Genomic DNA, 16,706 nt, shown 5'->3' with positions numbered 1-16,706 from the left:
TTCTTCGAACACGTATGTTAGCCACACGCACGTGGTGGTGGAGGATGAACTAAATATAAATATATAAATAATATAAAGAAAACGACGCTTACCACTTACTGAAGTTGTGTTTTGCCAACATTTCAAATAAGCTAAATCCTTCCTTTCAACTTTAACAAAATCCTGAAAGATACAAAAAAAAAAACCCTCCCCAAAACAAGCGCTAACGTGAATAACGTGAACATGTATAATAAAACGAGCGCCACCGATAATTTGGTGAAACACCTATCATGCAGTGAAACCCTCCACACTGTTCAAAGTGCATTATTAAGTATTCTATGTAGCTCTTGTGCACCACCTACCGGAGCACATAAATATCACAAGCACACTTTTCTTTTCATTTTTTATTATTACAATACAGATCTACTTTGTCGTACAATATACAAAGAAATATTTAAAAAACAAAACAAAAAAAAAAAACATCGACATTGCATGTTCAAAGGAAGTGCACAAAATTAAAAAAAGACTTTCTGAAAGGCTCAACACCAGTTATCAAAATGTCAGTTTAAAAAACGGTTTTGCAATAAATAAATATAAATTACATGAGAATCATGACAAGGTCAGGTAATTCATTAAGGCACATCTCACATCCCAAAATGTACCTCGCAAAAACAATATGGCAACTCCCTAAGGACAAAAACAAGCTTATTTCCCAGCTTAAAAGGAAGCAGCATTTCTCCTTTTAATAAGAATCATAAAACATGTTCAGCATTTAACTACCCTGCCGCAGAAACGTTTATATATTAAGCAACTTTACAGATCATTGCCTGTCAATTGATGAAGGTTGAGATTGGTTACAATAATGCAAAAAATTAAAATAAAGCAACCATGTCATTACAGTATTCATTTGAGAGACAGTATGCACGATGGCTAAAAGTCTGCAATCTGAGCATTATTTTAACCCAACATACAAAAGAAACACTTTGAGACAATGATGAATTTTGATTAGGAAAATGATTGCTGGAATAATGGATGCTTTTTATAAGCCAATTTGGTTGAATAGGGATCCATCACTTTACACTGTAATAGTGAGTGATGGACAGCGCCAGAGCACTTCTCACATTCAAAATGTCTGCATAGTTTGAACTTTGACAATTGCTTCTGAAGATGAATTACAGAAATGGCACTAAAAAAAACCACATGTAAAAATGTAGAGTAAGTGTAAAAAAAAGGCTCACATTTCTGACCATAAGCTTCACCGTTCCCTGCAGTTTACACATATTTCCGCAGAGCATAGGCTACAGTTTTGCACACCTTTACAGAAATGTGTGAGAAAATGAGATGTGAAAATGTGATAAAACCCATTAACTGGCTTAGCGTTCTCAGCACCTTTCAGACACACAAACACATTTTCTTACAGAAGTATTAGCTTGCTATTCCTGTCATTTAAAAAAAGATCTTGATGTACCACGAGCAAAAACACTAACTGCATTTACAAAATTAAATTTAAAAACACTTGCTTTACAACATGCGTCGTCATTTCATTGGAGGCTGTACAAAAAAAATAAATAAATGACTTTTGTCATTCAAAGGGCGGAGGAATGTACTGCATGCATGGTGTAACCACATCTATCTGAGTTAATGTGCACCAACTGATGAGAAAATCTAAAACAGAGCGTTTCAAACTTGTAGCATGCTTAAGCTGTGAAAAGTGTCAGAAAGAGTGTGTTGTTGTCATCTATACAAACACTAAAAGCACATTAAATTCATAGAGAACAATTGTTCCAAATATCCCTGGGGTAACCAATAGCCATTTGTGTACTAAAAATCCTACAGACTCACGCAGTCACACATGTGGAACAAACAGATAAGACAAAACATTGCAACATGTTGGAGAGTCACTCCAACATAAACAAAAATGCTGGTATTAGAATAGCTGGTGTCTCTCATATGCACTTACAATTAGAAAAATTATGAAAAAAAATATAAAACAGTCTTGATATGTATGAAAATGTGACAAAATATTTACAAAACATTGATCACTTGATACAAAATAACCAAAAACAATACCAAATCAGAAACGGAGCATCGACAAAATTTGCTCACTCAACCTATAAATAACACTAATGCCCATAATACGTTTTTTTTTTCTTTCCTTTCTATAAAAAAAAAAATGGAAATCAACTATACAAAAGATAAAAGACACCCATATAAAAAGGAACATTACATAGAAAAGAAACATAACTAACTATTGGATCTAATTGGGTGGAAATGGGAGGTCTACCACTGGAGACAAATCCAGGTGGATGCCGTGGATAAACCCTACAGGGGGATTCAACAAAAGCAATCACCAGGTTTCTTTCACGTCTTCTGGGAGTTGTGGAGGAAGTGTGTCTGGAAGGTGTGTGGCCACCTGCGTGGACACCAGTGTCTTCTGTTTTTTGGAACTGCAGCAAGGCTTGAAGAGCCGAGGATCAATAATCACCTCTCCAAACCGCCCCTTGTAGACAATCCCACAGCACACCTTTTGCCTAGAAGGGGGAGAAAAAAACCAAACAAACAGACGAAAGACCCTTTGAGTTAGTCATCATATTAAGACACCAATCGGCTTCATAAGTTTGTCCTCTCAATGAGAGAAGCAGCTTACCTTTTCCAGTACGAACGGTCCAGGAAAGAGAAGATGGAAGGAGTCGGGCGTCTCTGCTTGGACTCAATGTCTGAGCCATCATCGGACTGGTTGCTGTAACTGGGGGACTGAGCTGGAGACACACTGGATGTGGTGCTGTGGGCATCGGAGTCTGCTTGGAAAACAAAACAAAAAAATACTTAAAATGCTGCCATCAAACTGGTTTGATAAATTCCGGACTATACTTGACTAAAGTTTTAACAATTACTTTTCAACTGATTTATTAGATCACAGAAGTGACAATGAGGAGATGTGGAGTTTAATAACATGCTTAATATTTTGGGAAACGTTTAGCTTTTAATAAACCCGAAAGTAGAATGAAAGTAAGCCAACAAATAGTCTAGAATTAGAGCAACAATACCAATTATACTCATAAATGAATTTTCTCTAGACAGACAAAAAAATCAAAATATCCAAAACAATTTCCTAAAGCCCACACGGACATATTCAAACTGCTTGTTTTGTCTGATTAACAGCTCAAATCCCAAATGTAGATCATCAAATATTAATTTTAGAAGGGTTGGAATCTGTTATTTTCCTTCACATTTAAAAATCAATAAAAAATGTTGCAAATGAAATTAAAAAAAAAAAATAGTTTCAGACCGTAGAGATAGATACACAGTGTGTGCACTAACCCAAACAGCCACAAGGTGCCGCTAAAACAGTCACTTAATTAACCCGAGAGGGAAGACAACACCAAACCAGGACTGACAGAGTGATATTCAATGCATTAGTGGGACCTTGATATTAGGCACTTTTCACAAAAAAACTAATATTCCACGTCTGACTTGTAAATCTATTTATAAAACAGTACAAGACAAATCTCTTAACACATGCAAATTAAGATCCAATATATTTAAACAACTTACTTTGTCTCTTTAATTTATGAAGCTTCTTTAGCTTGCTTTTCCTCTTTCCATCACTGTTCTTGATCTTCTTGGGCTTTGTCATCTTGAAGCCTGGTCCAGCCCGGGCATCCACCACCTGAGCCAGACAAACATCAGGTCAATTTAATGCCATAACACCACAAACATGATTAACTCATACTGTCAGAAGACATCACTTACGTGGTTCCAGTTCTTCTTGGAGCCATTAGGTAGCTTCTTCCACCTCTTCACAAGCAACACACAGGCATTGCAAATGTCTCCAACGCGATCTTCTGACAGCCTTAAAAAAAAATGAATAAAGTGCAATTGATTAAGTTTCCCACCCTGATGCATCAAGTCAATATCCTATCATTGACACACAAGCAAAAACACACAATATGAATGAATGAGAGCTTTTTACCCAAAACACAGCTCGAATGTCTCTTCATATCGACTGCTGTCTGTGAAGCGTGAACTGGAGGACTTGGTCTTGCAGATGCAACAGCCGTCGTTACTCCGGTAGATCTTTGACTTGTGAAAGCCAAACATAGTCCGTTTGTTGGTCTGTGTTATGGCAAAAATCTGAAAGCGCAAAACAAAAGATCGGAAATTGTCCCGGTAATAGGCACCGTGGATGTCTGCAGACAGTTGAGCTTTCCACTACTGAAAAGGGGGCGGTCCCATACGTACAGATATAACCAAGCCAGTCTTAACACATCATTTATACATATGCAAGTCACATTTTAGCCAGCAGAACATTACATATACAATGCACAAACACTAAAAACCATAACTAACTTCGGCTAAAGCAACAACACCCTCGCATATTAAAAGGAGTTTTAAGCCAAGTCGCGGGAAACACCAAAACAACAAAAACACGGAGATTGCACTAACGTTATAACCTGATATTGTTGGTTGTGTTTAATAATCAGAACATAAGGACCAGTAATGTTACATTTTACTGATGCAGGCTCCCAAACTTCCACACACTCCGCATGCTGAACGTTAGGAATCTCAGAAACGTTACACCCACCACAACATAGCGTGTTACTATCGTTAACTGGCGTTTATGTTACTTTTCTGACCACCAGTCAACGCGTTGGACACTTAACGAGTTTGTTCGCACAAAAACAATACAGGTTAGATGATATAGTTGATGTAAGACATTGTTCAGCTGAGGATTTGTTTGCAGCAGAAACTCGAAACAAAAAGCGGGCAGCAGCGCGTTGTGAAGTGAAGAAACAAAAAGCTACCATTGTACTTAACACATGTGACTAAATAACACACAGCTATCAGCTTGGCGGCATTGAAGTATTTTGTCAATATTTTTTACAAAACACAAAAAGTTGCGATGAACCCATTATTCCCTTTAAATTCAAACTTTTGCCCGCTAGAGCGCCAAATACGGCTCATTGTTGTTAGCTGTTAGCATGCTAGCTAGCCGACGTTGCTACCATTACCACGCCACGCTCTCGTTCACTTCCACGTTATCCCATTGTCGGTTAGTCTTTGTACGTTGAGCTTACAACTACTGGACACGACCAAGTCAGCTTACGATTGCACAACATTACCGTCGGTCTCTTCACGCATAACACATCAGTCAAACTCCACAAATGTAATGTCTGTACAAGAGAAATAAAAGTGCACTTACTGAACAAAAACTTTGAATCTTCGCCGTATTCTTTTCACCTACTGCGCATGCTCTTACTACTACTGCATACAGCTGTCTATTAGAATATCATTAGCATAAAAAGCTGGAATGAAAGGGCTTGAGTTTACAATGACCATATAAGGAGTGCAGCCGTTGAGTTTGAAACTGGATTCAACCAATCGCTGCTGTCCTCACGTACTCATCACCAGACCTGAATGATGGGAGGCGTAGTGAACGAGCGGGAGATTTCTGTTGTCACATTTGTTAACGTTCTTCTTTCAAACTCAAACTCCCATAAACCACCGGGGCTAATGCGTTAAAGAAAAACGGCTATTTGACAAGGCGCGAAAGAGTTTGTTTACATTTTCTCAGCTGAGAAAGCACATTCACCAGAGAATATAACAGCGCTAATACAGTAAAATCACTGCTGCGTTACATTTCTGCTGATTTATTTGACACTAAAGGGACTACGATTGGATGGGAAAGTCAGTTGCAGTTTTTGTATATTATGGGATATTTAGTTGTTTTAGAAATTAAGCAAAATGTTTTGGAAGTTTAGATTACATTGAGGACTTCAACTAACACATATTTTCATTATTGATTAATCAATTTCCAAAAGTCCAACTTTACGTATTCAAATTGCTTGTTTTGTCTGACCAACAGTCTTTTGATTCCCTAATTGAAGATGAATAAAACCATAAATATTCAAATTTAAGAACCAGTGAATTTGTGAACCCCATTTTCACAGCTGAGTAGACAAATAAAGCAGATAATATACATCAATTAATGAATAACTGGTAGACTAATACAATTAAATTCACTTTAACGCATTACATATGCTTTATTCTTTATATATTTTTACACTGTACACTGCTGCTCACTTAGTAAACACTACATTACACAGCTATGTTAATAAATGTACAACAGTATTGGAAAACAAAAATATATATCTCCCAAGATGCTCATGTGTGGGTCGTACACAGACGAGTACAACACAGTCATTCCAGACGTTGTTGGCACAGAAAAGAATTCCTTTACATATTAAATCTCTTGTTCTGCACAATAAAGTTCAAAGTTCGTAACAGAGTAGGGCCTGGTGAGACCTCAAGACATACCATATGTTTGTACGGGGTTGAATTTTTTGTTGAGGATATTGCATAGCAAGAAACCATGATGACAGAATCAGGAGCAGGAAAGAGCTGTCCTATTTGTTCCTCACATGGGAAGCAGGAGATCATCCTTTATCACGACGAGTCAACACAGATCATCACACTGTTTTTAATCAGAGAAGAGGGATGTAGTGTAAGGGCCAGGGTCATGGTAGAGGAACGGTATTGGAGTTGGAGGTATTTACATGAAGGCTTTCATTGTGATCCTACTTTGCACAGAAAGATGAATCAAGCATCTCTCGGAGGACTTGTGTCTGGAACACAAGCCAAAGACGTGGGGTATTTTCCTTCATCCAAATGAATATACGGTCATCACTGAATACAGGGTTAAGCCACACAGTCTTATTAACGTGCAAAAAGGGTCAGGCTCTCTGCTGAGGGTATTCTCAGGGAAAAGGCCCAAATGTAACAGCCGTTTTATGTCGATGTATGAATGATTCTCCAAACCATAAACCCCCTGTCATACACATACTTATAAAGCATACTTCTACATCATTTGCTTTAAGCTCTGCGTAATGACAATGGAATCTGAGTTGACAACAGAGCAAGCAACTTGACTGATTTAACAAAATAATACTGTTTTTCTCTGAAAATATCGTAACAGTTTTGATCCTCGCTTTCCCTTAAATATAGCCATTGTCAGCAGTTCACGAGAACAATGAAAATATTTAGCTTTCAGTAAAACATTATAGCACAAGTAGGTCATGGTCAATAATGTGAAAATGATGGTTCATAATAGAAAACATATTTTTAACATCTAATGGCAACATCATCGAGGATAAAAATAACAACATATTTTGAAAGGCTCATCGCACTTAATATATGGCAAATGTAACAGTAGCTTTAATATAAGCCAGAAAATGTCCTTTGTTCAAGTCTTTTCCTGCATATAAAAGGTTAAGTTATTCTTTTTAGTGGTCCCCACTGAAAACCGTCCTGCTCAGGTACAACTGGTGGGAAGTTGGTTTGCTTTTAGATACCAACACCTTTGACAAGCGAAGCCTCCAGGGTGATGTTGAACTCCTGCAGAGTCTGTAGCACCCTAATTAGAGAGTTTACCAAAGAGCGGTCCTTCATCAGTGCGACGTCTTCGTACATCTGAGTGGTGATTGGACAGTCTGCGAGCAGAGCGATCCAGTGATGCAGCAAATGGTCCCTGAGAGAAGAAGCCACACGTGGAGTCAACACAACAGCTAAAAGGGTAACTTCAGTATTCTTCAACCTGGGCCCTATTTCTGTATGTTTTTGTGCTTTACTGACTAATAGGGACGACAATTTCTGAAATTGGTCCAGTACCGAGCGAGAGCGTAGTATGTAGCAACCGCTCACAAGCTGCAATGCTTGTTGTTTGACATTATGGAAAGAGTCTAGCCCTGTGGCGAGTTTGTCAGACACTAATGATAACAATCTGAGCCTGTCAGTGGCTAAAATAAGCACTTACAATGAACACAAATTCACACTGATGCTGCGCATTTGCCGTCGCAGCTCATTTTGCGGCTGCCAATTACAGCATTATTCCTTAATACTGAACCGTGTTTTTTTTTGTCTGACCAACATTAAAAAAATATTATATGAAACAGAGAAAAGCTGCAACGTTTGTGGGGTTTTTTTCTTGAGAAATGACTTCAACAATTCATCTATTATGAAAATTGCTGGCAATTAATTTTCTACAAAAAGGATAAAAACACTGCATTGCTATGCACTCAATGCACAGAAACATCCACTCTTCAGCAGGAAGGAAGAGCTAAAATAAACCAATAAAATATCTGATACTTCAAGAATCCTCAAAGGAGAGATCATCTTCACTTGACTCTTTGTAGGTCAGCATGAAGGGTCAGATACCAAGCAGAGCATCCACAACATTTCAGACGGAAGGATTGACTTGTATCCTTGGGGCTTGAATTAGATTTATAGTTGTGCGTTAAGGAGTTATGACGTAGATACATAGACTACGTACGTAGCTTAGCCGACCTGTTTATACTCAGCTTTCCAACCTGCTACCTAAAAGTCAGCCAGCCTTAAGTTTGCTGAGGAGGGGATTGTGACTCCGCAACCTAAATACTACACAAGTTTCATCGCATTCACTCTGAACTTCTATTCACAAATGTTCATTTAATCTAAATGTGTGTCATTGGGAGGTTAATGAGTGCTGCCGGCCTACCTTGCACCCAGACAGACGAGCATCTGGAACTTCCCGTCCTTGCCGATGTTTCTGGACGTGTTGTTGATGGCGCGCGTGAAGCGACAGAAGTGGCGAACTCTGGTTTGCCAGTTTTCATCTGGAGTCACCTCCCGCTGCTCTGCACTTTCAAAGTATACTTGTGACTTTTCTGTTAAAGCAAAAAATAAATAAATCAAAAGGACAAATCAGTTAACAGTTGATTACACAGTAATATGAAGGTCTGGTTGAAAGAATACTTAAGTGTTTACTTTTAGATTTTGGGTGGAATATCACTTTAAGGCCTTAAGTAATATAAGGGAGTAATGATATTAAGTTTTTACCCAAGAAGTCCCAGATGAAGACATTTTTAAAGAGTCGGGGTGATTTGAAACCATGCAGGAAAACCTGCTCCAGAGCCCAGACGAGGCCGTACTCCCCACAAAGGAGGAGGGTCAGACTGCCTCTCTGTGGAGAGCAAAAACAACAAGAAAATGCATGCAGTTAAAACTGATTATATGGTTGTAAAAAGAGCATCTTTTAGATACAGTTCTTAATAGCTTCTCAGATCCAGTTATGTGCAATGAAATAACAACTTTAATGAACTAATGGATTAATAACAGCCTCCCTCCATTGTTCTCTCAGTACTGTAAAAAGGTGGAGTAAAGTGTGAAGGGAATTTCCCTGTAAAAATCCTTTGTATAATAACTACGCAAGGAATGACTTGTAAAACCTATAATCTACAGATAAGTTACAATAGGAATTATAATAACCGCCCAGTGTGCCTTAATAGGTCATAATTACCAGTGTTGGTACTTTATATTAGCGCCTTTATGACAGAAAAAAAGATCTAGACCAGATTTATATTAATATATAAACCAATTAAATGTTGTCTGTAATGTTTTTTATGATGATCCTGATGAAGACCACAAGCTGAAACACGGTGGTCTAAACAGTAAAGTTGTTCTCTATGACCTCTTCAGACCAACTCCCTTCTCCATGCACCTTGGAAGTAGGTGAAGTTGTGCCAGAAACCCTCAGTCTGCTTCTACAACTTCTGAAGACCAGCAAGACTTCTCCTATGACATGCTTTAACAATGTGAACTACACCACATAGCCCTCAGTTACTGAGAGGCTTGGGGACCACAGAGCAGAAAGCTGCTGTTCATTATTTGTGATGAATAATAGAACTACATGATGGGGCCTGTCTAGACTGCTGTCTCTCACCTCCTTCTCTGGCTTGTGGAAGTGCTTCACGATCCCATTGATGGCCTCTCCCACTCCCTCCTGGATCTGACCTGTGTTTAACTCTGGATGAGGAGGGGAAAAAAGCAAACAAAGATGCTGTGAGACAAGCATACAATAATTTCAAGCATCAGTGAGCAGGAACAAGTGGATACACTGTTGTGCTATGCTTCTAAGATTGAGTTGAATCTCAAATTTCTCAGCCAGTATAAAACAAACAGCGCTATCGTTAGGAGTTATAAGTGACGTATGGTTGTGAAGTTGAGTAACTTACTTGGTTTGCTGTTTGGCGAAATGGTCACAAACCTCCTCATCATCCCGGGTGACTGCTGCATCGGGGGTGTGCGGCACATCCTTTCATCATTCTCCGTGCTGGGGGTCATCAGCTCTCCCACCAGGATCCTCTCCAAACTGCCGTCATCCACGCCCTTCCCCAACCACCGGCCACACGGAAACCTGCACAACACATTTTGGTTCATCGTTTTTTGAGAATGGTGCGGTCAAAACAATATTACAGGAGGTGAATTTCTCTCCAAAGAAAAGCTTACTTGTAAGTGTGCCCCGTGATCTCGTTTCGGACCACAACACACTCCACGAGCCACTTAGCGTAGAGCCCCGTGTTATCGTGACCCATCTGCACTGTGGTGAGCTTTCCCAGGTTCTGGCACTGAGAGAGAGAGAGAGAGAAGCATGGTGAAGTCAAACGTTGCCGAACAAGACATCTTATTCACAATCACAAGACATCTTATTCACAATCACAAGACATTAGCTCATATTCATGAAGGACGATTCTGGTTTATCACAACTTGGTCCTATTTTTATAGTTTTGGGTTTGTTTTTCAACAGGAAAAAGAACAGTCAAATGATCGTACAGGTTTTTCACCACTTTACCAAACATATTATTTGGAAGAGAAAACAATGGCGAATGGTAAAATGCTTTCCGAATACAGTTTACAGACCAACGTCTAAGATTGGCACAATTTTCTGCGCAATGAGGTATTTCTGCTGACATTTTTAGTCTGCTCACTTTCAGTTTTACCCTAAAAAAGTGGTTTAGATAAGCTGTTTAAACTGTTGGGTTGCCAGGCTGAACTCTTAACCACTCATGTTTCAGTCTTAGTTAGACTTCATAAAAGTAGTATTGTTGTGTTTCCTGATTGTAGCAGCAGTTATGGGGAATGCACTGTTATAATAACAAACGGAAATGATAACTAAAAAAAAAAAAAAAAAAAATTGTGGTAAAGTAGAGTTATCTTTTGTCTAAGAAATAGCACCAACCTCGAAAGTGATCTCCAGAGTATTTTTGGGGACCTGCAGGACTCCGGTCTCTGCCAGCTCACCAGAAACACACACCCAAGGGTTGGCTGTGAACATGGAGCCCCCCAGCTTCTTACTGGAAACCACCACTACGTGGTAGGGGATCACTGAGAGACAGAGAGGAGAGAAATGTCATCAGAAAAACTGGTAGTTTATTGACAGCGTTGTCGTGTTGTTTGGCCTCAAAATAGCACTCACTGATGGTCGTAAAGACGTTGGTGAAACAGAAGTAATCCACAGCATTAAAGGACAGGAGGTGGTAGAGGAACTGCTCCTTCTCATCGTCACAGCGGAGGAAGGCGTATCGCTTGTACAGTTTTCTAAAAAGAAGATTGTTTGATTAAAGTGTAAAAATAAATAATACTTGGAAACACAACATGATATGATTTTCATCATTTTTTTAAATAGTAAAGTTTCTCCACAGAAAAACATTTTCAACACTATCAGCATCATGACAGATGATAAATATAAATGGATACAAAATGTAATACTCTTTGTTATGAAGTAGAATAAATTACATTTAAGGTCACAAAGGCAGACAGAAATCCCCCTGACCCAGTTCACCAGTCAGATATCAATTATGAAAAAAAGCTGTGAATTATTTATGCTTGCGGTGGACTACAGTATGATGCTTTGCAATTTCAAAGGAGTTAATGTATTATAAATGGGTAGATCACACGTCATCTTCATTTCACACGAGACAGACATTCCTCCACAATCACAGAAAGAAGGTCAGGATAAGAAAGTAGAAGAAGTGGGAAAAGATACTCCGCAATCTTGTAAATGTGGTAGTAAGACTTGTTGTGGTGAACTGATACTGATACTTTAACTGACAGCAGAGTTTGACTCTTGTTTCGCTCACTTTGTAAGCTCGTGCTCTGAAAGCAGCTGCTTCAGGTGTCTGGAGAGAAGCTTCTTTTCCATAGAGAGGCGAACCCAGGCTCTGGCTTTGCCCACATCTGTCTTGATCTCACTGATGTTCTGAATGTGTCTGCAGATAAAAAGACAGATCGAGAGGTCAGACAAAGTTCGGTGATCATACATAAACATAAAAGTAAAAGATAATTTTTGTCATGACAAAATTACAGGAGGATACATCTTGTAGCCAGTATGTCTGATTCACCGCAATACGTTTAATAATGAAAACAATGGGCCAATAAATGTCTTAAAATGCAGAATTTAGCCAGATAATAAAGAATGTGGTTGATGCACATATTCATGCAGTTTATGGTTTAGTTCTGACAAGAGCATGAATGCTAATTTCCGTATCAGTACATCAATCAAGAACTTTTTATTGAGGTTGTTGTTTCATTTAGTCTCTCAGTGGAGCCACCATGGTCTTATGAATACATTTATACATTTTGATGACGAGCAAATGTTCAGGGGTGACATCTAAAAAAAATTTTTATTCAAGTAACAAAAAAGTCTATACAATTTCCAATAGTGAAAAGTTACAGTTATAGATATAGTAATAGTTTTCAGAATAGTTTTTCGTCATAAATTATAATATTGCTTGTTTTTTCCAAACGGTCCCAAAAAAATAAAAACTCAAATAAAGTTGATTTTTTTATCAAATAAAACAGAGAAAAAACTGCAATTGGAGTGCATTTGGTACTTTTGATTGATAAATGACAAATAATCAACTAATGAATTGATAAAGAAATAATTTCGGCACTACAAATGTTATTGAAAAACTCTGCCTTGTAGATATATGTATCCTTAGTCAAATAAACACTCAGTGTGCCTCTGTAGAGGCGTTTCTAACCACAGACATCGTCCCATGTCACCACTCCCAGTCGAGCCTCTGATGTCCAGACACATTCCCTTCCACTCCACCTGTGCCATAAGCTTCGTCTGCTAAGAGCTCTTCATGTCTCCTCCTCTACCTTCCATCCCCCTCAGTCTCCACCCTCACACAACTAACCCACTTTTCTCTCTGCTCGTTATCTACATGGCAACAGAGGAAAACATCTACTATGTGCACTAATATTGTTAAGTCTACGAGTAAAGCAGATGAGAGGCCGTCATCTCCGATGAACATAACAATGGGAGCAACTGTAATATCAACTCATCATTTTCAGTTACACATATTTTACTGCCTTTGAAGAGAATGTTGACAATATGATCAATTATTAAAACTCATTAAGGGAAGCTGGTGGTTGCTTCTGTGACGGAGTGTGTTTACGATCGTGGCGTTTACATGAGTGTGGAGGAGGGTCGATCTTCAGAGCAGAGAAGAGTGTTTGTGCCCTGAGCTGAACCCTCCTCTATTTCTCAGCCAGACTGGTGGGGGGGGGGGGGGGGGGGGGGGGGTCTGGTAATTAGGCTGGAAGTAATGTGCTGCTGCACAGACTCACTCTGCCCCTCCTTCCAGCAACACAAGCCCCGACTCCTCAACTGGGTACGGTAGATAACATGACGACGCACGCGCACACACACGCACGCACACACACACACGCGCACACACACACACGCACGCACGCGCGCGCACACACACACACACACACACACACACACACACACACACACACACACACACACACACACACACACACGCGCGCAGGTCCAGGTGTTAAAGCATGCAGGTGAGCTGCTCTGAGGGTAGTTGAAAGGCAGAGTGTTTTATGAATATAAAATATAATAGAGTAGACAATTTGGAGAAAACTGGAGCACCAGGTTGGCCTAGGGGTCTGGGATGGTGGATTGGTGTAATTGGTCGGTTCACGTCTGGATGGGGACTTTTGCTGCACGTCATCCTCTCTCTCTTTCCCCTCATTCCCACCTCTCACTATCTATACTAGTGGTTATTACCTCATAAAGACCAAAAGTGACCAAATATTACAAGAAAAGATAAAGGGACAGAGGGTTGTTTTATGTAATGGCACCACTAGTATAGATAGAAATGCCAGAGAATAAATAATATTATATATAAATATTATTATAAATCAAGCTCATAATACCAATTGCAAGACGTTAGCCAAAACACAAATTTCAGGAAAAGCTATATCCAGATATTTGTGTGATGATGTAATATATTAAAAGTCTGTACTATCTTGCATAATGTATGTGTTTCTGGAATACTAGTGGTCTTGAATGTTAGTTACTAATATTAATGTTGAGGCAGTTTACATTTTTTCTGTTACTGAGATTACCTACATTATTTGAATTGATCTCTCAGGTAAAGCAGACTTTTACAGAGGCGTTACTGGTTTCTGAAGATACATTCTGTATAAGACTTACATATATTACTACATGAAGTTAACTAAGTCAATACAAATCTGGAAAACAGAAAAAAGTGCCATTGTAACTAATAAACTGTGAAGCATCACATTTATCTAGTAATATTTTGAGAGCTATGAAGAAACCCTTGTTTATCTGGGACATGAGATCTCAATCAGGTTTTTGTCACTGAACCAAAACAGACAAACATTGACCGAAATTTAATTGCAGTTCGTCCGCAGGTAAAATTCCTACTTTTTTAAATTGCTGTAGAATTGCCTCCTCTGTGCGTGTGGAGTAACTGAATGCAACCAATGATAAAACAGTTGGTTTTATAACCGATTTAAATTATGATTAAATTGACCCATTGAAAATCCTTTGATCCAGACTCCACTATCACTCATAGACATAGAAACATAGAAAAGTCCATGAAGTTCTTGTTTGACAGTTAACCACAAGGGGTCAGTCTTAGTCCAACTTACTTTACTGTGACATTGACCATCAGCTAATGCGTTTGCTAATCAGTTTTGAGACCTCTGAATGAAATCAGGCGAGACTTCATCCATCATCATTTATCGAGTATCTCATTAGTTAATAATAACCCGTAGTCCTCCTCACCTCATGTCCTGTATCAGGGAGACTTTAAGAGGCGGCATTGCTGATCCACCACCATCAGATTTGCGTCTCTCTGCGTCGTGAATGAAACCTGGTGTGAAAAAAAAAAAAGGATGTGTAATTGCAGTCAGTTATTTGATGATTAATTGTGTTCATTGGGTGATTTCAGCCTTTACCTGGAGGTCCCAAACAACCTGGAGTTGCATTTTTCTTCTCTTTGCTCTCCTGATAGTGCAGCAGGTGGGACCACAAGGCAGATTTACCCTACAAATATTTATTAAGTGTCATTAATTGCGCTGAGAAAAACACTGTAGTTTCATCAATCATGTGAAATGGCGACTCCGTTGATGTTGTTTTTCCTGACCTGTTTGACCTGCAGCCCGTGGCTCCAGATCCTTTCCAGGAGGTCACAGAGGCTCGCAATAAGAGTGTTCTCCTCAACACCGGTGATGCTGACTTCTCCATGACCCAGCTCCACGGCCTCCCGGCCCATCTTCTCAACCAGCATTCGCTTGGTCTGCAGGGAGAGACACACACTGTGGTTACTTGAAGTTCTGCTGACAATGACATCAAACTAATAACATTGGATTGTTCTTTGCCAATGTCAGACTGACACATTCTGATATTTATTTTCGTGCAGTGGGAAAAATAACTCAAGTGAATCAATCTGTTATCCTTTGTGATTACATTATGTGACTATGTGACTTTATTGCACTGCAGTACTCATTCTGAATTGCTTTTCAACTGAAATACTGCATCAGATATCACAGCAAAAAGAGCAAAGCTAATTCCCTAACCACAGCACAGTCAGTCACACACAAACCTTGTTCCTGCACTCCTTCAGCAGCCCTTCAACAAATTTCCAGTTGGTCTGAGCGATGACAGAAGGTGACAGGTTGGACAACTTGGGCTGTCTGATGGTTGTGCCCAAGTTCCTGGCTTCCTGAATGTACTTCTAGTGAAAGACAAGAGAGAGTTAAGTAAGCTAACCACAAAAGGAAACAGAGATACACTCTGTCAGAGAAATAAACTCAGCTTACTGGTGGACTCAGGTCACTAGTGACGGTTACTATAGGAACCAGGATTACTAGAATAACTAAAGTCTATGTTGAATTCAGCCAATTACAATAAAATTATGTCAATAATCTGGAAATAAATGTCAAAAATATATCCTTTAATTATGTTGGCATCATTTAATTTTTATGAGTTCCCAAACATGACATGCTCTAGAAAGTGACATGGATCATCAAATAAAGCTCAGCTGGTGGTGGTGAAGGAAGCAGAGGGAGGTAAAGATCACATAGGGGGACAGGTTTGTGTGGCCCCAGTGTGACAGCTAAAGGCCTCACAAACAACCAACACATACCACATCCACAGTCACCGACTTTAGACAGGGCTTGAAGGACTGCGAGAGCCAGTAGTAGTCAAGAAACAGCAGGAGCTGCAGCTCCGGAAACAAACACTCTACATGCTGAGAGTAACGTGAGCGGGAGTGCAAGAGAGGCAGAGAAAGGAGAAAGTGACCAGAAGTGTGAGAGCGAAGTAAAAAAAAAAGCAAACAGGTCATGCAAAATGAACAAAGACAACAGAGCTGAGGCAGCCAATCTGTATGAATATGAGCTAAGAAAAGCAAACTGTGGGGACCCTTCACCTCTCTCTGGTCGTTGTCTAAATAAAGGTGCTCAGCGTGCTGCTTCTGTCGATCCCTCCTCCTCCACTGGGCCGGAGCACTCCTCTTGGTCCATCTGTAACACAAAACAGCCGTCAAGCTCACATATTAATATAGTTCATTTTAAATACA

General features: G+C 39.4%; 2 protein-coding genes across 6 annotated transcripts in view; both read right to left on the bottom strand.

Moving 5' to 3' along the window:
- Positions 1-412: 412 nt before the first annotated feature.
- On the bottom strand, positions 413-5,230 carry sinhcafl (SIN3-HDAC complex associated factor, like). 3 transcript variants are annotated; one of them, XM_068730466.1, is made up of 6 exons: positions 5,183-5,230; positions 3,953-4,113; positions 3,733-3,832; positions 3,535-3,649; positions 2,627-2,780; positions 413-2,510 (listed from the first exon to the last, which is right to left on the bottom strand). In XM_068730466.1, the coding sequence occupies exons 2-6, from the start codon at positions 4,078-4,080 to the stop codon at positions 2,327-2,329; spliced, it is 681 nt and encodes a 226-aa protein (XP_068586567.1). In that variant the 5' UTR covers positions 4,081-4,113; positions 5,183-5,230; the 3' UTR covers positions 413-2,326. The 3 variants fall into 3 exon arrangements, with proteins under 3 accessions (XP_068586567.1, XP_068586570.1, XP_068586569.1); XM_068730469.1 differs by having other exon boundaries at positions 2,627-2,777; XM_068730468.1 differs by lacking the exon at positions 5,183-5,230 and adding an exon at positions 5,103-5,149.
- Positions 5,231-5,998: 768 nt separating this feature from the next.
- The window catches only part of dennd5a (DENN/MADD domain containing 5A), a 31,254-nt gene continuing 20,546 nt past the window's right edge, over positions 5,999-16,706 (bottom strand). For 2 of the 3 annotated variants that reach the window (XM_068730139.1, XM_068730141.1), the window contains 14 exons: positions 16,557-16,650; positions 15,729-15,860; positions 15,270-15,422; positions 15,082-15,169; positions 14,909-14,996; positions 11,934-12,062; positions 11,270-11,391; positions 11,033-11,178; positions 10,303-10,421; positions 10,029-10,210; positions 9,737-9,819; positions 8,854-8,977; positions 8,513-8,681; positions 5,999-7,507 (listed from right to left, as the gene is read on the bottom strand). In XM_068730139.1, coding sequence (XP_068586240.1) covers positions 7,324-7,507; positions 8,513-8,681; positions 8,854-8,977; positions 9,737-9,819; positions 10,029-10,210; positions 10,303-10,421; positions 11,033-11,178; positions 11,270-11,391; positions 11,934-12,062; positions 14,909-14,996; positions 15,082-15,169; positions 15,270-15,422; positions 15,729-15,860; positions 16,557-16,650 — 1,813 coding nt within the window. In that variant the 3' untranslated portion in view covers positions 5,999-7,323. The remainder of the gene's footprint in view (positions 7,508-8,512; positions 8,682-8,853; positions 8,978-9,736; positions 9,820-10,028; positions 10,211-10,302; positions 10,422-11,032; positions 11,179-11,269; positions 11,392-11,933; positions 12,063-14,908; positions 14,997-15,081; positions 15,170-15,269; positions 15,423-15,728; positions 15,861-16,556; positions 16,651-16,706) is intronic. The other variant, XM_068730140.1, reaches the window with a different exon arrangement.

This window comes from Cebidichthys violaceus, unplaced genomic scaffold, assembly GCF_023349555.1.
Source record: "Cebidichthys violaceus isolate CVI_PGR_0920_01 unplaced genomic scaffold, fCebVio1.0.p SCAF_5, whole genome shotgun sequence".
In the NCBI taxonomy this organism is placed as follows: domain Eukaryota; kingdom Metazoa; phylum Chordata; class Actinopteri; order Perciformes; family Stichaeidae; genus Cebidichthys; species Cebidichthys violaceus.
Note: the sequence above shows the minus strand (reverse complement) of the source record. Positions and strands in the feature narration are given on the sequence as shown.